We start from the raw sequence: 23,587 nt of genomic DNA on the forward strand, positions 1-23,587 counted from the left end.
CAGCGAGAAAATCATATAAAAGGATTCATAATGATACATATTCTGACATGTTATAACTCTTTTCATCTCGGGAGTCAATCACAATGGAAACCCTGACAAAGATGGATTAAATTTTTATACAGTTTCACTCTCAGACAGTTTTGAAATGACATCCATCCATTATAGAGCTGAGAATCAATGGTGCTTCTTTGTGATAAAATATCAAATAATTTACTGCCACTGAAAAACATGAATAAACTATTACATACTGAAAAATATGAACAGATAAACTACATGTCAGGTATTTGAAGGCTGAAGACAAGCAAGTTGAAGACTTTTTAGTGTCCTGAAACTTCAAATCAATTGCCAACTCAAGTGTTTAGCTATATAACATAGCTAACGTCTAATCCTTTAGTTAGAACTAACTGGCAATCATTCTAGTTTTTATGTTTTTCAAACTACAAATTTATGTAGCACAATTTATATAGCACAATTTCATAAGATCACTGTGCTGTACAGAAAATTGCTGACCACATTTTATAAACAATTTAGCATCATTCAGGGATGCATCACCATATAAGTAAGTACAGAACCCTAATCAGCATACAAATAGTAACCATCGCAGCCAGGATCAGCTCCCCCGAGTTTTGTACGGGTTGATCTGGACAATTAGCAGTAAGTTCCTTGACCAAAGGGATTTCAAGTTAGCTGAAATTGTCCATGATAACAAAAATATGACATAATGTCCTCTTATTTCATGGCATCATTAAGACCCATTTAAAACCCATATAAACAATCTCAAATGTTTAAGGTCCATTCAGTGGTTTGCTCATCCAGAGGATCGCAAAGATCTGATTTTGGCACCTTTGTAAGTGTCATAGATGTGCTAACATAGACGGAAGCCATGTATTAAAGACAAAATAAGACATTTAGCATGAATCTGTAGTTTCTCTAAATTAGCTACAAGTATTTGAATGGGGCTTTAACTTTGTCAATGCTGTTTTCTTGTTGTTGTTGTTTTTTGGGGGTTTTTTTGCCAAATTTTTCATATCAAAAATAACTATAACTAATAATTTTAATGACTTAAGCAATTAATAAACAAATTTAATTTTTGTACGCCTTGGCTGGGCTCACTGAAAGGGCCTTTTTAAATGTTTAAAGCCATAATGTATGATCTTATAATATGAAATTGGGGTTTTTTTTCAAACCTGATTTTTTGGCATATTTGCACTTGCACTAAATGGAATCAGCCAAATTTGTTGTGTTTGTAGGACAACAGAGCATAGTTCGACATAATGTCATAATTTAAAGAATTATGACATTATGTCCTCCCATAGAACTGTCTGTTAAACGGCCAAAATAACCAGCAGGGTTTCTTTCACTTTACCTTGTTATTTTGGCTCAAAATGGGCAGAAACCCTTCTCGATAATTATTACTAACATTATTTCAGCATTTTGAGTATACAATAACAAATTTTTAATTTGAAGGAAATCGTACATTAAGGCTTTAATGTAGTCTGACATTTTAGTGTGTTTTATATTGCAACAAATGCTGCTTGTTGGTTATCTGTTATCCCCTGCAATGCTCCGCTCAAATGATTAGCTTTTGTTTGGGCCAAGCTTTGTCTTCTTCTCGACATTTTGTCGCTGAAAAATGAACACACATAACAAAATAATCAAACTAGACTATTGTTTTTCAGTTTCCCATGACTCATGAACAATTAAGTTCCAAATTGAAGAAACACAAGTTGTAACAAATACAGAAAATCTGTCACACAAACAAAATCACAAGGATATGAAAATGATTACTTTTGATACACACATCTTAATTTGGACTTCACCCATACAAGCCCTAAGGAAACACTTTATTGTGCTTTCTGTTCATAATAGTATTAGTATTCTTATCACAGTATTTAAGAATTGCTTATGAAAAGGCTTTTATTGAATTATTCAAAGTGTAGCCTAATATTTTATAAATTTGCTAGTAACTATGACATAGGAGGGTCAGTGTCCTCATTGACACCTGCGCTAGCTATGCACACATTTCCGCTTTAGTATTCACCAATATTCTGTAGCTTTTCTCTAAATAACATTTATATTCAAATTAGAGAGATAGACAGACAGATAAATTTAGTATAAATAATTGATACCTGTTGGCAACAAATTGACAAGTTGTCTCTGCTATTATCTCTGATTTTGTTGACTAACTGAAAGAGGTATTACTTATATTATATGAAATTGGTTAAACATTTTCAAACTTGATTTGTTGCTATATTTCAATTTGTAATGTTTACACATGTCCCAACTTACACCTTATACCAAAATGAAATCGGTATAATTTGTAGAGCAATTCCGACATAACATTTTTAAAAGCTCCCAATAGAACTCCACCTTAAAAGGCCAATATAAACAGTTGGTTTTTTTTCACTTTAGGTCATCATTTTGGAGAGAAGATGGACACCATTTTGGGTGAAGAATAACAAACTAAATTTGATGTAAATCATACTTTATGGCTGTAAGTTGAGCTATTATTTGAAATCCAAACTGTTTCTATATCAATTGATCATGAAGTGGAACATGTTTAAATTTGATTATGTTCTAAATAAACAAGATTTATTTCAAAATATTATCTTACGCTCTATCAGTGGTGTACCACTTCCACACAAAATCATCTCAGTATCATTACTTTTATAATTTTCACCTTTTCAGCTAACTATCAATATTAATTCTATCTTGTAATCCATATGAAGAACCAATAGCCACAGGTGAATATTAAAATTCCATATACCTGCTTTGTTCATACTGAAGCTAATACTAGAATATTCTAGTTTTCTCCTGACCATATTTCATTAGCGCAACAAGGTAATCATAGCTTATCATCTCTTGTCAAGTTCAAGCTTTTGGCAGCTCTGATTCAACCAATCAAAACATGGACCAGGCCACTATGGATGCAGGGATGTTGTGACAACTAAACCAAAGCACACTGTGGTTCCTCCACCTAATATTGCCAAAGCAGTAGCACCATACCACATGTCTCCTTCTACACACACTTCTCCTCTCTTTCTCTCCTCCAGCACCAACACATGCATGTGGACAGGGATGAAGTAGCTACTTGAATTGCTCCATCTATCAAAGATTTGTTACAAATTTGAGATGCCGTGGACATGAGTGATCAGCTTTTGGAATAGCATACTTGACATATCTCAACAACTTGAAAATCTTGTCTTGTTGGAATATTGTGGATATATAGTAAAGGATTAATACCGTACAAACAGTTATCTGGACACATCTATCTCAATCAAGTAAGTATGTATAAAATGATTAATTAATATATCTAAATTATTACTCATCCATGGTTTCAGACCGGGCTTTCAGACCCATGGGGGGGGGGGGCATGGCCAAAATAATTTCAGCCGCAGATGTGCCCCGCCCCCCCTAATATTTAACATCTTCTGGAGTCTATGACAAGAGTATTATTGACTAAACCATTCTATAAGAAGAGTAGATGCATCTACTGTAATTTTGTCACATCAAACATAAAATCACTTCCTGATGGACAAAAACATCACATATTTCAGCCTGAACAAGTGGATATATGTTTATTATGTGATGCATAATACATGACCTAACCCACTGAAACTTCAACTTCAACTTGAAAGCCTAAATTACATTTTACCTCAAAATCCTACATTGACATTCATCAAAGGATCACTCTACACAAGTGTTGACAAAATGCATCAATTTCTGCTATGGAGTAGCATTTCGAAAATACTTTGACAATGACCTCAAGTGACCCTAAATGATCTTTGACCTCACATCTATTGACCTCATGCATTTTGTTGTACCTTACAGTCCTTTTGTGCAAATCTCATTAAATTGCAACCAATCATGTACAAGAAATGATCAACCGTTTAACAATTTGTGCCCTTAATCAACAATGACATCACTTGACCTTTAAATGACCTTCAACCTCAAACTTACACACATCTTACATTACCCCCCCCCTCTCCAACAAGCACCAAGAGTTCACTCCTTGCAAGTGTCATCAAAATTCATTGACTTACACATGGTACAGCATTTTGAACATAATTAGACAATGACCTCAAATGAGCTGTACATGACTTTTGACCTGATCTGTTGGCAAAACACCTGTAGTTCTATTATAGTTCCTTTGTTTTACAGGGCCTAAAAGTGACAGGAGACAAAACATTGGGCTGTGTAGTGTGTAAAAGTAAAATCTATTTTGGGGAAATAAGGAGCAAACTTTATTTCTGTAAAATAGGTCATGTTAGAGGAAAGATTAAGCCTTGGGTCTTGAGAAGGATTATGCCTTATCGAGATAAACAATTTCCACAGTTCTGGATAATGGGATAAGTAAGACAGCTTTGGTATCAAATCTTAAGTAAAAAAATATCAGATTTTAAATCTGGTACCCTGACCGTACCCACTGGATACACCTTTGTTGTCAAGTATAATGCCATTTGACAACTATACAGTTAAAGGCACTATTAATGATTCAATACATCAGGAAATCTAAAAACAAATCTTCCAAATATTGTGCATTTGTGTAACAGGTTTAAAGCCAAATAATATACATCTTTTTAAATCAGTTTCATTACTTTTTTCAAAGCTTTTCTTTTTTCTCCCTCTTTATTTTTGCATTATCGAGGTCATTCAAAAGTTCTACCTGTTGGGTCATAACTTTTGTTTTGTTAAAGGTAGCTACTTTAAAATTTCCATACATATAGTTCGAAATGTCACCTACAGGTGGTGAAAATATCATGTCAAGGCCATTTTCAGATTTTTGCTGGTGACCTGAAAACCACAGTAAGATATGGTTCACCGGAAACAGTCAAAATATGTACAATATTTACAAAGGCGTCTCAAGTACAGTGTGTTGAAGATCCCATAATTATTCCACTTGGTCATGTTATACAGTAACAACTGTATAAAACACAAGAATAATCATAAAATTATATGTACTGGTTAAAAGGTTGAAGGTTGCCTCAAACTGAAAATGATGGACATTAATATGCACAAAACTAATAGAACAAATATCCAGTGTAATAAAATTAGTATAGATGACTACAAACTCAGTTTATGAAGATATTGACTTTAATAAAACATCGTTTAAAATGGTGGCATTATGTCGCTTTCTTTGGAATAAAATACCACAATAGATCACAAAGGAATTAAATTTACTTTTTTGACTGAAAATATGTTATAGTAGCTTTAACTTTTGTTTTTTATCTAAAAGCGCAGCTTGAAAAGTCACGCTGTAGGGATGGACACTATGCTGATTATCATTAACTGAGATGTTACAAGATATCCCTCCAAAAATTGAAATTCTGGGTAACTTCTGTCCATCAAAATTGTACTTTTTCAGTCACAGATGATGTTTTGGACTGTAAGGTGTATATTCATTCAAAATTTATATTGTTACTAATATGATTTTTTTGTATAAAGAGGGAAGTTCGTACATTGGCTGCATGCATGTTTTCAAGTGCAATATCCAAAGATGCGTCACCGTTTCCGGTGTACCATATCTTACTGTGTTTTTCAGGTCACCTACAAAAATTTGAAAATGGTCTTGACATGATATTTTCACCACCTGTAGGCGACATTACGAACTATATGTATGCACATTTTTAAGTAGCTACCTTTAACAAAACAAAAGTTATGACCCAACAGGTAGAACTTTTTGAATGACCCTCGTATAATTGTAATATTGACACAATTTCCTATACCCCTAACTGGAATAATTGTGTTCAGACCCATATGCAGGAGAGTCCTTATAACAAGACCGATTACAACTTATTACAAGTCAATTTTGTTCAACAGTCAATCAATGACTGCTAAATCATAAAATGAAAGCAAATTTGTACTTTTATCCATCTGGTACATCACCAATCTCCAACATTTGATTGCTCAATGCAAATATACTACTATAATTTCATTTAATTCTATTTAAACACAATGTCTGAATTGTATTTTTCAATAAAAGAATGATGTACTAAAACAATATTGGACAAACTGTAATGATAACTGTTTGATCAAATTTTCAACATCCATTAAAACAGGAATATCATGGAAACCTCCTCTAGTACACACTCTTCCCAACAGTACATCAAATATAACATTTCCCCCAAAAGGCCTACATTGTAATATACTTTTTGAAGTAAGCTAGGTAATATGTAAGAGCCCCTTGCAGTTTTCATCACATGCAATGAGTTCCACTTGTGTGGGAAGCACCAAACCCATCAATAACACTTGATTAATTTATCCATTTTATCTATATATATCTTTAAAGGGAGTACTACGTCTCCATGTTATATGGACTGATAAAATCATCTATGTGGGATTGTGTTGTCATCAATAGTACCACACTCGTTGTTCAAAGACCTTCACTAGCTCCCATTGTGTCTACATATAATTTTCAAATTATGTGTTCAAATTTATTAATGTATTAATTAAACTGGACCATGCTACAGGGTTCACAACATATGTCCAACTTAAGACATTTTGGTATAAGGCAAAAAAAAAGATTGTTTGCTTGTCCTCCACAACTTTTTCAGAATTGGGTCGGTCGGTCAAGATTTTTTTTTTAAAGGTCATAGCCAAACATTACTGTATGCCTTTAATTAGCTTTTAAATAAATAGCCAAAATAGTTGTGAATTGGGATATTTTCCTACTGTATACCACTTCTTTCATGTTTTTAAAACGGTTTAGAAGAAGTCTTGTTTAGAAGTGTGTACTGTAGAAACTGGAAAAAAAATCTTTTCAGGATGTCAGAAAAGTTGAAAGGAAAAAAACCTTTTTCTGGAATTTCCCAAATTAGGGTCAGTATTCATTTGTACAGAACTTACAAACTGTTTTCCAGATTTTTCAGATTAGGGTCGGTCGGTGGAGGACAAGCAAACAATCTTTTTTTTTTGCCTGATCCTAAAACTACTTGTCAATTCTCTTGATTTAAAGTTTATTTCAATATATAGTTCACTTACATGTTATAGAAAGCATGCACATGGCAGGAATATTGTCGGATTTAATCAAAATTTAATCGGTAATAGCCAGTGAGCCTGCCAAAGAGTAAGCTTACAGAATTTTTGTGCATACGTAGTGTCCCCATTTTATCAAAGTGAAATTCCTGGGCGTACCTTGGCATGGTAAACCACAAATAGATGGTTGAAGTGATCATTGACATTTTTCAATGTATGATTAAACAATATGTATTGGGTCTGGCATAGACTGGGTATGTTTCAGTTAAAGCATCTTTATGCTCTGTCTTTGCTGACTGTCATATTTCATATAGATTTCATTCTAAGGAAATTTCTGAGACTTTGTGTACAGGTTCTACTGCAATACCCCTTTCATAAAGGCTAGCATCAAAGAGCTTGCAAGCTTTGCTTTTCTCTTCTGTGATCTTTTAGAATAGCAACATTTATGAACAAATTCTTAGAACAGACTTTATCTACTGAATATTCTAATCCTTTACCAAAGTATTCAAAACATTTAGATCTACATCTTGAAATTGGATACCTTTTCAGAGGGTGTGCAATTGGAGGGCAATGCACCTTTCAAAAATATTGTCAAAAATAGGCCTAATAATCTTAAATATCAGGGCAGCCATCATTACATGGGTTGGGGACTTCTCACAACTGGGGGAGGCAACTGTCCCCTGGCTATGCCACTGAGAAAGATATTTGACCACATGTAGACACCTAACTTTAGATGTCCAGTAATAATTGGCAAGAGTGATGATGTATACCATGTACCGGTATACACATAAAATCCATAACTTAAGGGCTGGGGTATGAGCGTTTGGACAGTATTTATTTTGGGACATCAGAGCACATCAGACATATCGATTGCATTCTGAATCGAAGAATGTCATTCTGATATCAAATAATTTTGATTTTTGAAATTGCAATTTAATACACATTTTATGGCAAATCATTAAAATTGATATTTTGATATTTAACAGTACTTGAAGTAAACTTTATAAATCTGATGATTTATACTTAAAGTGTATGTAGGTGGGATGAAAAGCCGACGATCAATTGAAAATTTTGACCTTCAGTATTGAAGATATGGATTTTTTTTCCCAAAACACCAAAAAAAATAGGTCTTTTGGGAAAAAATCCATATCTTCAATATGAAAGGTCAAAATTTTCAATTGACCGTCCGGCTTTTCCTCCCTGCTACATACACTTTTAAGAATATATCATTAGATTTATATAATTTACTTTCGGACTGTTATATATCAAAATTTGAAAAATATCAATTTTTATAATTTGTCATAAAATTTATTATATTGTGATTTTCAAAAAATTAAAATTATTTGATATCAGAAAGACATGCTTCGTATTCAGAATACAATTCGATAGGTCTGAGGTGCTCTCATGTCCTACAAAAAATACTGTCGAAACGCAATAAACGCTCATTTTAGATCCCTTAAGAAATACCAATTACAAATTTGGATTGAAATCAAAATAGTTCATGGACATGTGTAGTGTTTTTATTTATTTATTTTATTTATTTATTTTTATTTATTACACTTTATCACTGGCACAGAATTACAAAAAAATATATAATATTGCACATAAGTTACATCAAAAATTACACCGTGCAATATTATGAAAGGAACAATATTTGTCTTAAAAAGTCCAGTGAATGGCTGGAGCGAACAGGTGCCAGACACCTCTAAGACCGCCCCACCAGAACCAAAAAAGAAGGGAAGGGAAATTTAAATTAGAGGGGAAAATACAGGTTAAGTTACATTTTCAACCTTCATGAAATATTTTTCAGATCATGCACAAGGATGGATGTTGCTCTTTTGCAAGGGTTGTATATTATAGGCCTATTCATCGATTAGCTCATTCGGAAAATCATAAAAATGATCAAAATTCAGTTTTTTGCACCTTTGTTAGCAGCATAGATGTGTTTACATACATGTAGCCTGTTATTGGTTAAAAGCAGAAAGCTGTGTATTAAAGACAGAATAAGACTTTTTACACAAATCTTTACTTATGTAGAGATATTAGCTACATGTATTTGAATGGGGCTTCAACTTTATCTATACTGCTGTTTTCCTGTAAAGTGTGCTGAGGCTTGTGGATCAACGTTTAGGCGTTGTGCCTGTGCGTAGCGCACTATAAATCACTGCGCTTTTTTTTTTTTCCTTGTTGTTGTTTGTTTTTTTGCCACATTTTTCTAATGACCATTTTAATGTTTTTTTAATAATGCAGATTGGGTCCAGTCCAAATGCTCTTTCAGTACTTGTTCCATGTCAAGTATACATATTCAGAAGGGTTAGGTGGTATTCTGGGGATAACACACTCTACGCTCCCCCCCTTGTTTTTTGGGTTTTTTTTATTCTTTCATAATTAAATAGCTCTATATGGTGGCTTGTTTCTAGACATACTCTGAAGTCTTGCAACTGAAGCACAAACAGATAAATAAATTCTGGGTGGACCTTTACAATGCCCCAGGAGTCTCACAAAGGGAAACTAATTTGAATTCTGGGTGGACCTCAACACTGCCCCCAAGTGACTCTAATCCATATAATAGCAACTTTTAAAATTTAAAGACATTGTGCATTAAACCTAATGATGCATTAAGTTATGAGGGATCACCTGTACTCATAAAAAGAAAAGAAAAAGCTGAGGTAGTTCAACACCATTCATGCATTGAGCAGCGAGTACTCATACTACACATATAAACCATTGTACAAATGAATTATGTAAGCTTACACTCAGCAGTCTCCGAGTATTATACCAATACTTCTACATAGCATGGGCTTTCCTTGTTAGAGGGTTTTATAAAAGAATGTCTGGCTCTTATTGAAGACGTCTTTCATAATAATAATAATAATAATAAGACATTTATTAAAAGCGCACTATTACACACAAAGCGGCCTCTAGGCGCTGAATACATAATACACATAATAATGAAAATAATACAGCATTTATAAAAAAATTACAATACTTATCAATATACAAAATATGAATTTACCTTAAAATTAAACAATAAAAACTATGCATAAAAAAGCAGGCCAGCTGCACATACACAACATCAAGGGCAAAAACATAGCAAAAAACACAACCATCTCCATCCAAGGATGGAGACGCCTGTGTAAGAAGCATGCGAGACCCACCGATGTAGCACAAGTGCCAATCCGTGGGCCTCACATGCCCCTCAACATAATTAAATATAATGACACTTACAAAAAAAAGAAGAAAAAAAAAAAAAAAAAAAAAAAAAAAAAATTATTACACGCAAAGAAAACACTATTCTCATGAAATAAATAGCATGGCAAGAAAATAAGCGAAAACACCACCACCTCCATCCAAAGGATGGACACGCTTGTGTAAGAAGCATGAGAGACCCACCGATGTAGCAAAAGTGCCAATCCGTGGGCCTCACATGCCCCTCAACATAATTAAATATAATGACACTAACAATAAAATTATTACACTCAAAGAAAACACTACTCTCATGAAATATATAGCATGGCAAATAAATAAGCGAAAACACGACCACCTCCATCCAAGGATGGAGAAGCATGCGAGACCCACCGATGTAGCACAAGTGCCAATCCGTGGGTCTACACGACACTTACAATAAAATTATTACACGCAAAGAAAACACTATTCTCATGAAATAAATAGCATGGCAAATAAATAAGCGAAAACATTTACCACCTCCATCCAAGGATGGAGACGCTTGTGTAAGCAGCATGCGAGACCCACCGATGTAGCGAAAGTGCCAATCCGTGGGCCTCACATGCCCCTCAACATAATATAATGACACTAACAATAAAATTATTACACTCACAGAAAACACTACTCTCATGAAATAAATAGCATGGCAAATAAATAAGCAATAACACAACCATCTCCATCCAAGGATGGAGACGCTTGTGTAAGCAGCATGCGAGACCCACCGATGTAGCAAAAGTGCCAATCCGTGGGCCTCACATGCCCCTCAACATAATTAAATATAATGACACTAACAATACAATTATTACACTCACAGAAAACACTACTCTCATGAAATAAATAGCATGGCAAATAAATAAGCAATAACACGACCACCTCCATCCAAGGATGGAGACGCTTGTGTAAGAAGCATGCGAGACCCACCGATGTAGCACAAGTGCCAATCCGTGGGCCTCACATGCCCCTCAACAAAATTAAATATAATGACACTTACAATATGTCAGATTAGCAGCAAGTGAACACAAAATAAATAAAACAGCAAATGTTACTGAAAGTATTGTTTGAACAGGTAAGTTTTGAGACCTGATTTGAATTGTTCTACAGAGGCATGGCATCTCATATGGATAGGAAGATTGTTCCACAATACCGGTGCTGACATCGCGAAAGCTCTGGAACCGTAAGTTAAAGTCCGTGGAATAGTAGATGGCAATCTTAGCAGATTCTGTGTTGAAGATCGAAGAGAGCGTCCGGGCTCATACCGAGTAATCAATTGAGTCATATATGCTGGAGCGAGATCTTGCAGGCACTTGAAGGTCAGAAGCAATAACTTGTACTGGATCCTCTGACAAACCGCAGCCAATGAAGCTCAAAGAGTACTGGCGTGATATGGTGACGGCGTTTAGAACAGGTCACGAGTCTTGCCGCAGCGTTTTGAAGTCTTTGAAGACGCTGAATTTGTGACACTGGTAGCCCAAAGAATAAGCTGTTACATGAGTCTAGGCGCGATGTTATATACTGCGTGCACAAGTTTTTCCGTCGAGGATCTATCAAGAAACCGCCGGATCTTTCCAATTTTGAAGATGCAAGCCCAGCCTTTGCGAAGAACACTCCTGATGTGAGCATCCATTGTGAGGTGTTCATCAAACACAACCCCGAGGTTTCGCGCCTCAGAACATGTCTTTACTATTGAGTCACAGACGGTAAGCGAGTCGAGGGCAGTGGTTTTCTTGAAGCGGGATGTTAAGTGCAACACTTCTGTTTTTGCATCATTGAATTGCAGTTTATTTGCAACGGCCCAGGCCTTGATATCTTCCACGCAGTGCTCAATTTGACGAATGGAGGTGTCTCTATTGGCTGGCTTGAACAGAAGATAAACCTGTGTATCATCTGCGTACATGGTGTGATTGATGTTATGCTTGTTAATAATGTCACTGAGAGGAGCGCTGTAAAATGTGAACAGCGGGGCTCCTGCTACCGAGCCCTGGGGCACACCATAAGTAAGATCTCTAGGACGTGACTCAGATTCTCCAATGACGACAGATTGAGTCCGGCCATCCAGATAAGAGCGGAACCACGAGAGGACTGTTCCACAAATACCATAGCGCTCTTCAAGACGTGTGATTAGGATGGTGTGGTCAATGGTGTCGAAGGCAGCGCTAAGATCGAGTAGAAGTAGGGTTGCCTCTTCATGTTGATCGAGTCCAAGCAAGATATCATTTGTGACACGGAGTAAGGCAGTTTCAGTCGAGTGGTTGCGACGGTAGGCAGACTGGGCTTCAGCGTACAGATTATTGGAAGCAAAGTATTCCTGAATCTGAGCTAGACAGCACCTTTCGAGCAGTTTTCCCAGAAATTGCAGCTGTGATACTGGTCTATAGTTCTTGTAGACATCTTGATCAAGGTTCGCCTTTTTTTTCAGAAGTGGGGTCACTTTAGCTGTTTTGAAGCTTGTTGGAACACAGCCTGAAGTCAGCGACATGTTGATGATGTTAGTCACAACTGGGAGAATACTATCAATGCATTTCTTGAAAAGATCCGTTGGAATTGGATCGAAGCGAGCAACTCTTCGTGGCGAGTCCATTATGATCTTCCTAATCTCAGCACTGGAAAGCTCATTGAATCTCTCAAGACTTCCACTGCACGAGTCTTTGATAGTGGTAGAGTGCGATAGATGGACGGCGGAATCTAGGTCTTGACGAATCTTCTGAATTTTCTCGTCGAAGAACGATGCAAATTCCTCTGCAAGCGCATAACTTGAGTTGTGCTTAGGCAGCGCTGGTATGCTGCTAGGATTACACAGGGTGTCAACAATTCTGAACAATTCTTTGCTGTCACAGTCAAGGATCTTTGCTCGATGATGATTGCGCTTTGCCGTATCAAGCATAGTTTTATAGATTTTACACTGCTCAGCATAAATTTGCTTGTCGATCTCTAACTTGGATTTTGCATACTTCCTTTCAGCACGACGCTTTTTCTGTTTCGCAGAGCGTAAGTCGTCATTATACCAAGGAGTCTGTGTTCTAACTGTTACAGTTTTTTCAACAACTGGAGCATGCTTATCGAGAAGATCGCAGAGGACAGTTTCATATTGATTCACTAGCCCTTCAAGGTCGGAAGCAGGATCAGTGTACAACAACGACGATTCAATATCTTGCTTGAATGCCTCGACATCTATTTCCCTGATCTTTCTATACTTCATAGTCTTTTCATAACCACACCAACTTTATTCCCTACATTTCTCTTATGATTAATATTGGTGGCAAACATTTTTCATAAGGGGAAATATTGGGGGAGGGGTGCAAAGTGAAATAGGAAGGATCTGCACAAATTGAAAAGCTTTCCTAAAATATAGCATCTTTAGCCCAACATAGTACTTTCTGTGATTTTCATTGACTGGAAGAAATGGGGGAAATTAGGAGGGGGAATTAATATTTCATTCCAGCGCCTACTATTCATGTATTAGCTCGCAGATTGTATTAGTATTAGTATCATGATTATTTAATATGGCGGAGCTTCATGCAGCTGAGATGTACAAACAAGACGTAAGACGAATAGCGATATGCACACAGTTTATACGTCAAGACGCAAGACGAATAGCGATTTTAACGTTTTCGTTGCGTTTCTGACCAAATTTACCTCATATTTGACCATTTTAGCCTCAAAAGTGGAAATTTGTGTGTGCTTTGCGCACATTTATTCCACTTTTGCACTGGTAATTCAACAGTTCAGCTTCAAAATAGCAAAATTTTGTACCATAAACTTATTCTGCTGCCAAAAGGTACTGGATTCACTATACTTAAATTTTTTTCCAACCCCATCCCCAATGTCAAAAAGAAATTTATGCCACTGCTTATTCAATGACATACAGGCTGTATCAAAATGATTGGTACCCATCAACTTTGTCATCTAATGAAACTCCTGCTTTTGCCAAATTCAACATTAAATCTTCTTGAAATGACTACAATTTATGGTTTTATGACCTTTTATTACGTAACTGTACAAATAAGGTGGATGTTATACTGCATTTTGATGTGGCAGTCTTGACCATGCTCACTGGATATTGGTGGGTACCAATCATTTTGATACACCCTGTACATGCACGTGATGTGTTTAGCCATCACTTGATCAGTAAACTCTAAATAAAACCGGAGATCTCCAGATTTATAATAAAATTGCTGGCCAAAAAAATGCTTTTGCCCGCCATCCGAATTTTACCCTCCTCCCAGGGCTCATATTTATTGCACAGCCCCTTACAACAGTACTGTTTCCTGCCAGTCAAATTTCTCCACCTCTTTTTGGTGTTCTTTGAGGCGAACACCGAAAGGACGGCCGGTTTCTCCGATGTAAGTGCCAGCACAGTCCCCGCAGGGGGATTTCATAGATCGCCTCTGCTTTTTGTTGCGGGAGGAGTTTGTCCTTCGGGTGAACAAGCATACTGCGGATGGTACGGTGGGGTTTAATAGCAGCAGAAAAACCATGTTTTTTGAAAACTCTAGAAACTCGCTCAGATAGTCCCTCTATATAGGGAACTACCACCATGCCTTTTTCACTGTCATCGTTATTCTTTGAGTTAGACTTTGTTTTTGGAGTGGCTCTATTTTGTTTGACTTTTTTAATTGACCAATCTGGATAACCGCAGCCAGATATCGCTTTGCGAATATTGGACTTCTCTTTCTGTCTGTCCACTTCCTCAGTGACTAACGCCTCACTCCTGTCAAGTAGGGTTCTGACGACACCTAATTTTTGATGGAGGGGTGGTGGGAGGAGAACTGAAGGTACTGATCAGTGTGCGTTTTCTTCCTGTATATACTGAGTTTCACTGACCCGTCAGGTTTACTTGTGATCAGAGTGTCAAGGAAGGGAATAGAACCATCTTGCTCTTGCTCATAAGTAAATTTGACGCTGCCGGTAGGATCAATGGTGTTTAAATGATCAGTTAGATTGTCAACTTGTCCTTTGCGTATGATCTCTAACACCTCATCGACGTATCTCTTCCAGAGACGTGGGCGACAGCTTACCGGGGCTGTAGAGATAGCTTTCTGCTCAAGCCACTCCATGAAGATATTGCAAGCAAGGGGGCTGAGGGGGCTACCCATGGCCATGCCAAAACATTGTCGATAAATTTGACCTGAATAGCTGAAGTACGCAACCGTAGCGAGACAAAATTTAGTAAGTTCTATTATGTCATCAGTAGTGAGGAGAGTTCTATTTTTGAGATCTTTGTCCTCGTTAAGTCTTTCTTTGAGTATGTGAAGGGTGAGATCAATGGGGTACTGGTAAAAGCGCCACCACATCATGTGAATTAAGGATCTCATCATCCTCCAGGGTGACATCTTTCAGGTCTTCCATAAGACTTTTAGAGTTTAGAACATGGTGTTCAGATTGGCCAACGATAGGGCTTAAAATATCCGCAAGAGATTTGGCCACGTTATAACCTATGGAACCTGTAAAGTCCACTATAGGGCTGAAGCGGCGTGCATCGTCCTTATGAATTTTGGGACTCCCATAAATTCGAGGAACATTTTCCGAGGTGGGATATAGAAATTGTTTGTCCGCTTTCTTGATTTTTCCTCTTTCTCTAGCCTTTGCAAGATTGAAACCAGCTCTCTTTTGTGTTTTGGAGTGGGGTCTCGATCTAATTTCTCATAAGTCTTTGAGTCGCTGAGGAGGGTGGACATATTTTGTTGGTATTCTGTTTTGTCCATGACAACCGTTGCCCGTCCTTTGTCAGCCCCCAGGACCATGATGGACTCCTCTTTTTGGAGCTGGTTAAAAAGAGGTGGAGAAATTTGAAACTAAGCCCTACACACGAGCCAGCCGCAAGTCATCAGTTACAGACATTCACAAGTCAGCTATCACCGATCACGTTGCCTCGACAAACCATACCATCAATTGGGAGGACTCAAAAGTCATCGATAGAGAAGCTGACAAGACCACCAGATGGCTGAAAGAAGCCATCTGGATTCGCCGAAAAGGAAAATACACTCTAAACAAGGACGAGGGGGCCTACTCACTCAACAACATCTTTGACCAACTCATCTCGCCTCTATAGCGGTTCCTGTTGCCTATAAAAGGAAGCAGTCAGATGTGATGAGTTGCCAGTCTGATGAAACCACTAGTGTAGTGGTGAAACGTCACTAAAATGTGAGTTTAACATCTTCATTTTTATTGGATTTGTACAAAAAGAAATATGTCAACAGTGAAATCTAACAATCCAAATGAACTTGTTAAAAAAAAAAAAAAAAAAAACATGCATACACTTTTGGAATTATTTGAGACATTTTTGTGTTTACGTGTAAAACCAATGACGACATCAAAATTCAGTCAATCTTGGCCCCCCCCCCCCCCGATCAAACCAGTGCCCATATTTTAGTCTTCATTTTCTGCAAAAGATGACATAGCATTAAACACATTTTACCTTGCTCCTACTCTCAATTCTAGAAAAATACAGCACTAATTTTTAAAAAATGTTATCCTACTTTGCCAAATGAAACATAGCTAAATCCCAATTCTAATTGGCAATGACAGTCAAATTTTAATATTTTTGCAATTTGAGGGAAAATGGGCCAAAAACATGCAATTTTGCATGTTTTCTTACAATTGTAATCACACAATTCAAAGACTTGGCACAAGTCTAACCATTTATAAATCTTGAGTATCTGCTAAGAATTAGCTCAAAATGAAAATGTTTTATGTTATTTTTTGGTTTTGAAAAAGATTAGAAAACGTGCTTTCAAAAAATTAGAATGCATAACTTAAAATTAGTCTTTGTACAAATCTTTCAGCTTGATTGTCACAGGATACGAAAAAACACCCTAAAATGCATGTTTTTTACCCTTATTTCCAGAAATTGACCAAAAATTAAATTGTGACTTTCATTGTCAGTTAGAACTAAATAAAGGATTAAGATTTAGCATGTTTCATTTGGCAAAACAGGATGGTATTTTTTTAATCCAAAAAAATTAGCACTGTATTTTTCTGGAATAGAGAGTAGTCCTATCGACTGTAACTTGAAAAAAAGAGAACCATGTCTTAAGGGCGTACTACACCCATATATTGGTTTGATTGGTCTAAAAAAATATTTTATCATTTCAAGCTAGGCGATATATGCACTGATCATGTGAAATAAAAAAGATATGAAAAAACATCGTGAAAGTGTCCTTTTCACCTATTTGTCTTAAAGTTGACTGGTTGTTAAGGACGCTACCACGTAGTCTCCGTCACAACCGGTTTCTGCCGTTTCTAACATTCATCGATATTCACATACAGTATTAGACTTGCTACCAGTCCAAAATACGACCTGCCTATGTATGTTTAGGGCTGACACGTCAATTTGTATTACCAATAGGAAATACACAGGTCAGACATTTGAGAATAATAATTCTTTAAGATTTGGTAAAAAATTGTAGCCGCCTCATTAATATGCTACCTAATCAAAAATTTTGTTGAAATAAAATTAAGGATCGAATGCGTTTTAGTGTCAAAAAGGCAAAATTACCGTCAAACTTTCGCCAAATTCTGCACCCTTGCGAAGCCCTCCGGCGGGTGCACAGTTAAATCGGGAATAAAAATATCCGACCTTTGCGATCAAAAACAACAAATTACAACATTGGACCATGTTTGGACATACTATAGGCAAAAAAAACACTATTGCCAAATAATATAGAATAGAACATTTGACATCAACTTGACAAACTAATGAAGAAAATGTGCTCCATAAACATTAGGTAAGGGCGCAAAACAATTCCTATTCAAATGCGTGTATAAAACTGAACAGGGCCGGACGGCTACAAGACTACCGCATAAGTTCAAAGTTGCCAGATTCAAACATGAGCATGTATGCCTAGCACCTTCTCTTGGTAAAATCCCTGATAAAATCAAGATTGTGACCGTCGTGTTATTAAAATTGAATTTTAAGCGTTGGAACTTAACACAAAAGACCATACGGGTATGCTCTCCCGGAAAGACCCCCCCACCCTCCATTTTTTTGATTCCGCAGCTCCAAAAGACCCGTGACCAACATAGAGCTATGGGCGCAGGCGCAGGCATACGTAAACACGGAAACTTGACAATTTCAGCTCTAAGACCTACATCGCTCGATCATTCTTCACATGTCTGGTTTTTTTCAGGCGTTATTCACCCAGAAAGCCAAGAAGGACCCAATTTTGACTATTCGCAGCTCCAAAAGACCACCTTTTATATTTATTGGCAGCTCCAAAATGATCCCTTTCCGGCATGTAGGCCTACCCCTGCACGCCGTCAGCACCCCGGGAGCTCAGTCCCGGACCCTACTAAATTCTGGGGAGCATACCCCAGGAGCATACCCACCAGAAATGTATGTTGTGCCCCCCCCCCCGTGAAGTGGCGTCATGGGGGATCATGGGCGTAGCTAGGACTTTTTAAGGGGGGGGGGGGCAAAGGAGTGAAAGGGGAAACCCTCATTCAAGGGGGAAATCTTTAACTAAACAAAATAGGCTCAAAAGTACAAAAAGACCTAGTAAAATTCTTCAGGGCGACCGCATCCAAAGGGGGGGGCGGACTTTCCACAGGGGTTGGGGTAGCTTCCCCATTGCCCCCCCCTTATGTACTGGCACTGAGCGTATGAGAAATTTGCTCATTTTAGCAAATTAAGACATTTTAACAATTCCGCAATTTTAGACATTTTAAATGGTAGGCCCTAATAAAGTGAGTAGAAAAAGTGAATAATAAATAATAGTAGACCTATTACACCCCATAGATATTGGCCAATGTCAATGCACATGTGCACGTGGCATCACTCTGCTACCGGTATTTCTTTTGTGCCAGAAGAGGCATTTTAAAGGAGTATATTAATACTTGGCTTTTGCAATAATATAGGCCTCACGTGCAAAACTTGCTTGCCCTTCTCGCCTGCCTAAAAGTATACCGGTTGCCATGTAGGCCTAGGGCCAGGGCCTAGGGGGGCAATGTTTTGGTAGGCCTATGTCGATAGAGGGGGGTTGGCATGTCAAAGTGGGGAGGACAGAGATTTGTTGGCATGGGGAAAGAAATTCACCACCCCAGATGGCGAGTTGCGATAATATAAACTTAATCAGCGGTGAAAAGCACGAGTATAGGCCTACAATTCCATAAAATAATAGGCGTGAGCCTACATTTTAAAGGTAACACGGAAAAATGAAAGTTAAAGGTTATAGCCGGGGCAGTCATATAATTAAAATATTAGATGATGAAATAAGCATGATAAGGGGCTCACTGGGGATTTCCAAATGGTGTAGGCCTACCAACTGAATTTCTTATAATCTTACCCCTTCCCCGACCTTCATAATCGCCTTTGTTGTCCCTGTTTGTTGTTATAGTAGGCCTATTAGTGGTTTAGCCAAACGCTGAGTATTAAAGACAAAATCTCATCCCGGAAAAAATCATCAGACATTTTACACGAATCTGATTACTAGCCGGGATACGCCTATGATAGGCCACCTACATTATATCGGGCTTCAACTTTGTCAATTGGCCTACTGCTGTTAGGATCCTATGCCAAATACATTTCAAAAATATTAAATGACAATTTAAATGACTTATCCTTCACTTTTAGACATTTATAAACAATTTTTCACACTTTGCTGGGATCACTGGATAGGCCTTTAAAATTGTATAGGCCTAGATGGGAATGTCTAAATTCGAGCGTAGGGCCTACGTTATAGGCCTGAGCGTGCCGGATAACGTGCATGAATTTTTTCATGATTTTGACTGCGTTTCTATTCTAGGCATACCCGTGACGTGATTCCAAAGCCTTGTGCGTGTTACTTAAAAATCAGTCGTGTCCCATTTAATGTGCGCCAAAAATTCCCCCCTCGATCTGCCAAATTTTCCCAAATTCCTGTGCCCCGGCCCGCCCGTCTTGGCTTGTCTAAAATTTGTTTTTCCTTCTCCATGCCCCATACTGCGAATTTGATCTTAAAAATACCTAAATATATACCCAAACTCGGCAACTCTCGTATAACGCAATGGATTGTGGGTGAACACTTGTCAAAATTGTCGTGTCAAAATTGCTACCGTATATCGTGCAGAACTCTATGGAAATATACACAATATTTGATTTTTTTGCCTTGGATAGCGACAATCATAGGTAAGTTACAAATGATATGACTCCGCTTAAAATATGCTATCACTGTATCAATTTTGGAGTTCCTAGTTGAAATGGGTTAGAAAACAAAAGGTAAAATAGTTACCAAAATCGCAAATATAAGCTTAACGCACTTACGAAATATGGTGGGTATAGGTGACGAGAAATGCAATTTTTTCAACATTGCTGTAGTATGGTTGTGGTAACCTGTTACCTATGGCTTAATTAAGTTTCAGTGAAATAATGTCGCTAGTTAAAAATACAAAATATAGCTCAACATTGAAAATAGAAGCATTTTAACCAGTTCGTTTTTGATAGATGTGGAGCACTGAAAATCACCAAGTTCATGAAGCCATCAGGAACCACTTATTCCCATTTTACATATCAACATTATTTCTCTAATGCGTTAGCAACACATATCCAAAATTTTAACGAAATCCGTTGATAGCAAGCTTTCCAAAATGAAGTGAATTTAAAACATCAGTGATGTACCACCTTTTGGCTTCTACCTTCAAAAGCATGTAAGCTACATTGATACCGATGCCACCAATAGAACGAGAAGATTTGCCCCTTCATTTTGCATACCACTATGTCCAAATTTTTTTTCTCATTTCTTCACAAAATGCAAAAAACCCGTAAAAAAATGCGATGGGTGTAGTACCCCCTTAAGAAAGGTATATTCTAATCATTATATTTTGAAAATGAGGTGTGTGTGTCCTCACATGGAACCCGTCACCAACACACACACACATGACCACCCCCACATGTAATCACCTCCAAACGTGGATGCCGTTTAGTACTATATCTATGCAAAGTGAGCGATTGATTGATTGCTACTTAAGTTGTGAAACTTCTATTTGAATGGTATCTCATAAATTCCACAACGACAGTACTGATTTAATAATATACGAGGACACGGTGCGTGAAAGGGTTAATAGGTTTACAATTATACAATTTTCAGATTAGCTGAGTAAAATAAATCTGTTGTCTTAAAGTTGGCCAACTGGTTGAGTGGTAAATTAGCTCACACCAAGGAGTAACCTATCAACTCCATATTTAATTGAAATGAAAGTAATTCAATAAGTGTTTTCACCTGTTAGAGTAGGGCAAGAAAACAAACTCCTGAAGGCATAGTGATACCCATCTGTGGATCTTCACAACTTTCCTAAGGTCACAGGAAGACGCATGCAGTCGGTGTAATTAAATAATAACACTATTTGCTCAGGCAGACCATTTTATTGCAAGCCCTTTCTTGCAGTCCAAGGTTTAAATGTGAAAAGTCCTGTGTCCCTACCCTCACACTCACACACCCCTGTTTTGACCAGCACATGAGGACTCCGCATTTTCTAATTCCAACTGAGGACCTTTAATTTGAAAAAATTCAAATGAGGCCACCTGGAACACCAACTAAAGTTTGTTTGGCTTATATAAGGCGGAAAAAATAAGACTCATAACACGAACTCTTTGCCACTTGTCACTCATCTGATCATCTTTTCATGTGATGGAAGTGATGTTGATTTTATGAAGATATGTTTTTTTGCTTTTTCGATTATTTTTAAATCGTTTTTGAGACAAAAACTTTCTAGCAGAATAGTTGTTTTCACTTGTTTTCAAACAATTATTTTAACCTTGTTTTTTACCCCATAATTTCCCTCATTATTCAAAGCCCTGCCCTCCTTCAAATACATTAAACCTTGACTTCAAAGTGTTTGACAACTGTTTAACCTTGATGCAAAAGTAAACATTTAGTCCCTATATAGCGAGGGTGGCCTAAAGAAAAAGATCGCCCTTATAGGGTAGGGGCACTAATTAGGTCAAATGCAGTCTAAATGCAGACAGCTACAATGTTAATCTATTTGTGCAAATAACTCAATAACACAGTTCCTATTATTCCATTATTTTCTTCTTTTTCTTTTGCAGAATGGCCTATTGGATGTTCTCAGTGCTTGGTGTGTCTGTTCTAATGATATCCACAACTCTAGTATCCTCCAAAGGAGGAGCTGGTTACCAAATTACAGATGATGAAAGTGATGTAGGTGGAGGAAATGGCAACAGAATGAGATGCAGAAGATGTTGTCGTGAAGGCACCCCAGGGTCAATGGGCCCTCAGGGCTTTCAAGGCCCGATGGGTACACAGGGCGTACCCGGAAGAGACGGCATGAATGGCCTTCCTGGACAAGCCGGTTTACCTGGTTCCCCGGGAATTAGAGGTGAAAAAGGCGATGTAATTGGATACCTTAAGGAAAACTTCTACAATGAAGAAAATGATGATCTTAATTTTCTGAGAGGAGTACCCGGTCTGCCTGGTCCTCGAGGGCCACCTGGTCCACCAGGACCTGGTATAGGGAAGATGGTGATGGATGGTGGTGGTAATGCTGCTGCTGGCAATTCTGTCACCGGTTATCAAAACTTTGCAGCAGGTTTTACTCCTATGGCATTCACAATGGTCCGCACTTTTGCTCACCCCGGTCATGTCAGTCAACAAAAGGATATCACATTTGATGGAGTCATCGCCAACATTGGCAATCGCTTCAACTTTGTCAATGGTCACTTTGTCTGTTATGTAAATGGTACCTACTTCTTTACCTTTTCTGTAGTTCATAATAAAGACACTCAAGTGGCATTGGTGAAAAATGGAGAGTTATTAGTAGGAGTAATTGGAGATCCTTCTCAAAATAAGCGCACAATGTATTCAAACAGTGCAGTGGTTGAACTGATTGAAGGTGATGAAGTGTGGCTGACACTGGAAGGTGGGTATTCATTGAGTGGAAACAACCAAAATCTAAATACATTCACTGGATTCTTGCTCTATCCTAAACCAACAAAGCTTCCATAGCAACTACAGGAATACATAACATACCATCCATGACTGTAACTGCATAGTATAAAATACTTCCCACAACTGGTATTGCTCAGTATGTGGCTATTTCAGGACCAAAATGTTGGCCATGAGTACATATAAGTAATGAATATCAGTTATACATTTGCAGTAATATACCTATACTTTCATAACTATTATGCTTTTTACCAAATGCATGCAGTGACGTCATTGTGCATAGTGAATTTCATTATCCGCAGCTTCAAATTGTGAGTGTTCACTTGCTTGTAATGATGTTGTACCATGTTTAAAGATGCACACAAATAGCTGCCTCAACATATTGATGGTACTGATAGTTTGATCAGCTCGTAATTGATGGGCCTTATAACATCGCGGATTAATATCAATATATTTTCTTTCGAGGTATGTCTTGTGACAACTCGTCAGAAGTCACAAATTATTAATTAAAG

The 23,587-nt window shown here is 37.5% G+C and overlaps 1 protein-coding gene and 1 long non-coding RNA gene across 2 annotated transcripts in view; one reads left to right on the plus strand and one right to left on the minus strand.

Annotated features, from left to right (window-relative positions):
* LOC140151896 (uncharacterized) overlaps positions 1 to 23,587 on the minus strand; it is a 33,591-nt gene that overhangs the window by 2,317 nt on the left and 7,687 nt on the right. The window lies entirely within an intron of this gene.
* LOC140151895 (complement C1q-like protein 2) lies at positions 3,011 to 23,186 on the plus strand. The gene is made up of 2 exons (XM_072174211.1): positions 3,011 to 3,281; positions 22,220 to 23,186. Exon 2 carries the CDS (start codon positions 22,221 to 22,223, stop codon positions 23,133 to 23,135), a length of 915 nt encoding a protein of 304 aa, XP_072030312.1. The 5' UTR covers positions 3,011 to 3,281; position 22,220; the 3' UTR covers positions 23,136 to 23,186.

Source organism: Amphiura filiformis, chromosome 5 (genome assembly GCF_039555335.1).
Source record: "Amphiura filiformis chromosome 5, Afil_fr2py, whole genome shotgun sequence".
NCBI lineage: Eukaryota > Metazoa > Echinodermata > Ophiuroidea > Amphilepidida > Amphiuridae > Amphiura > Amphiura filiformis.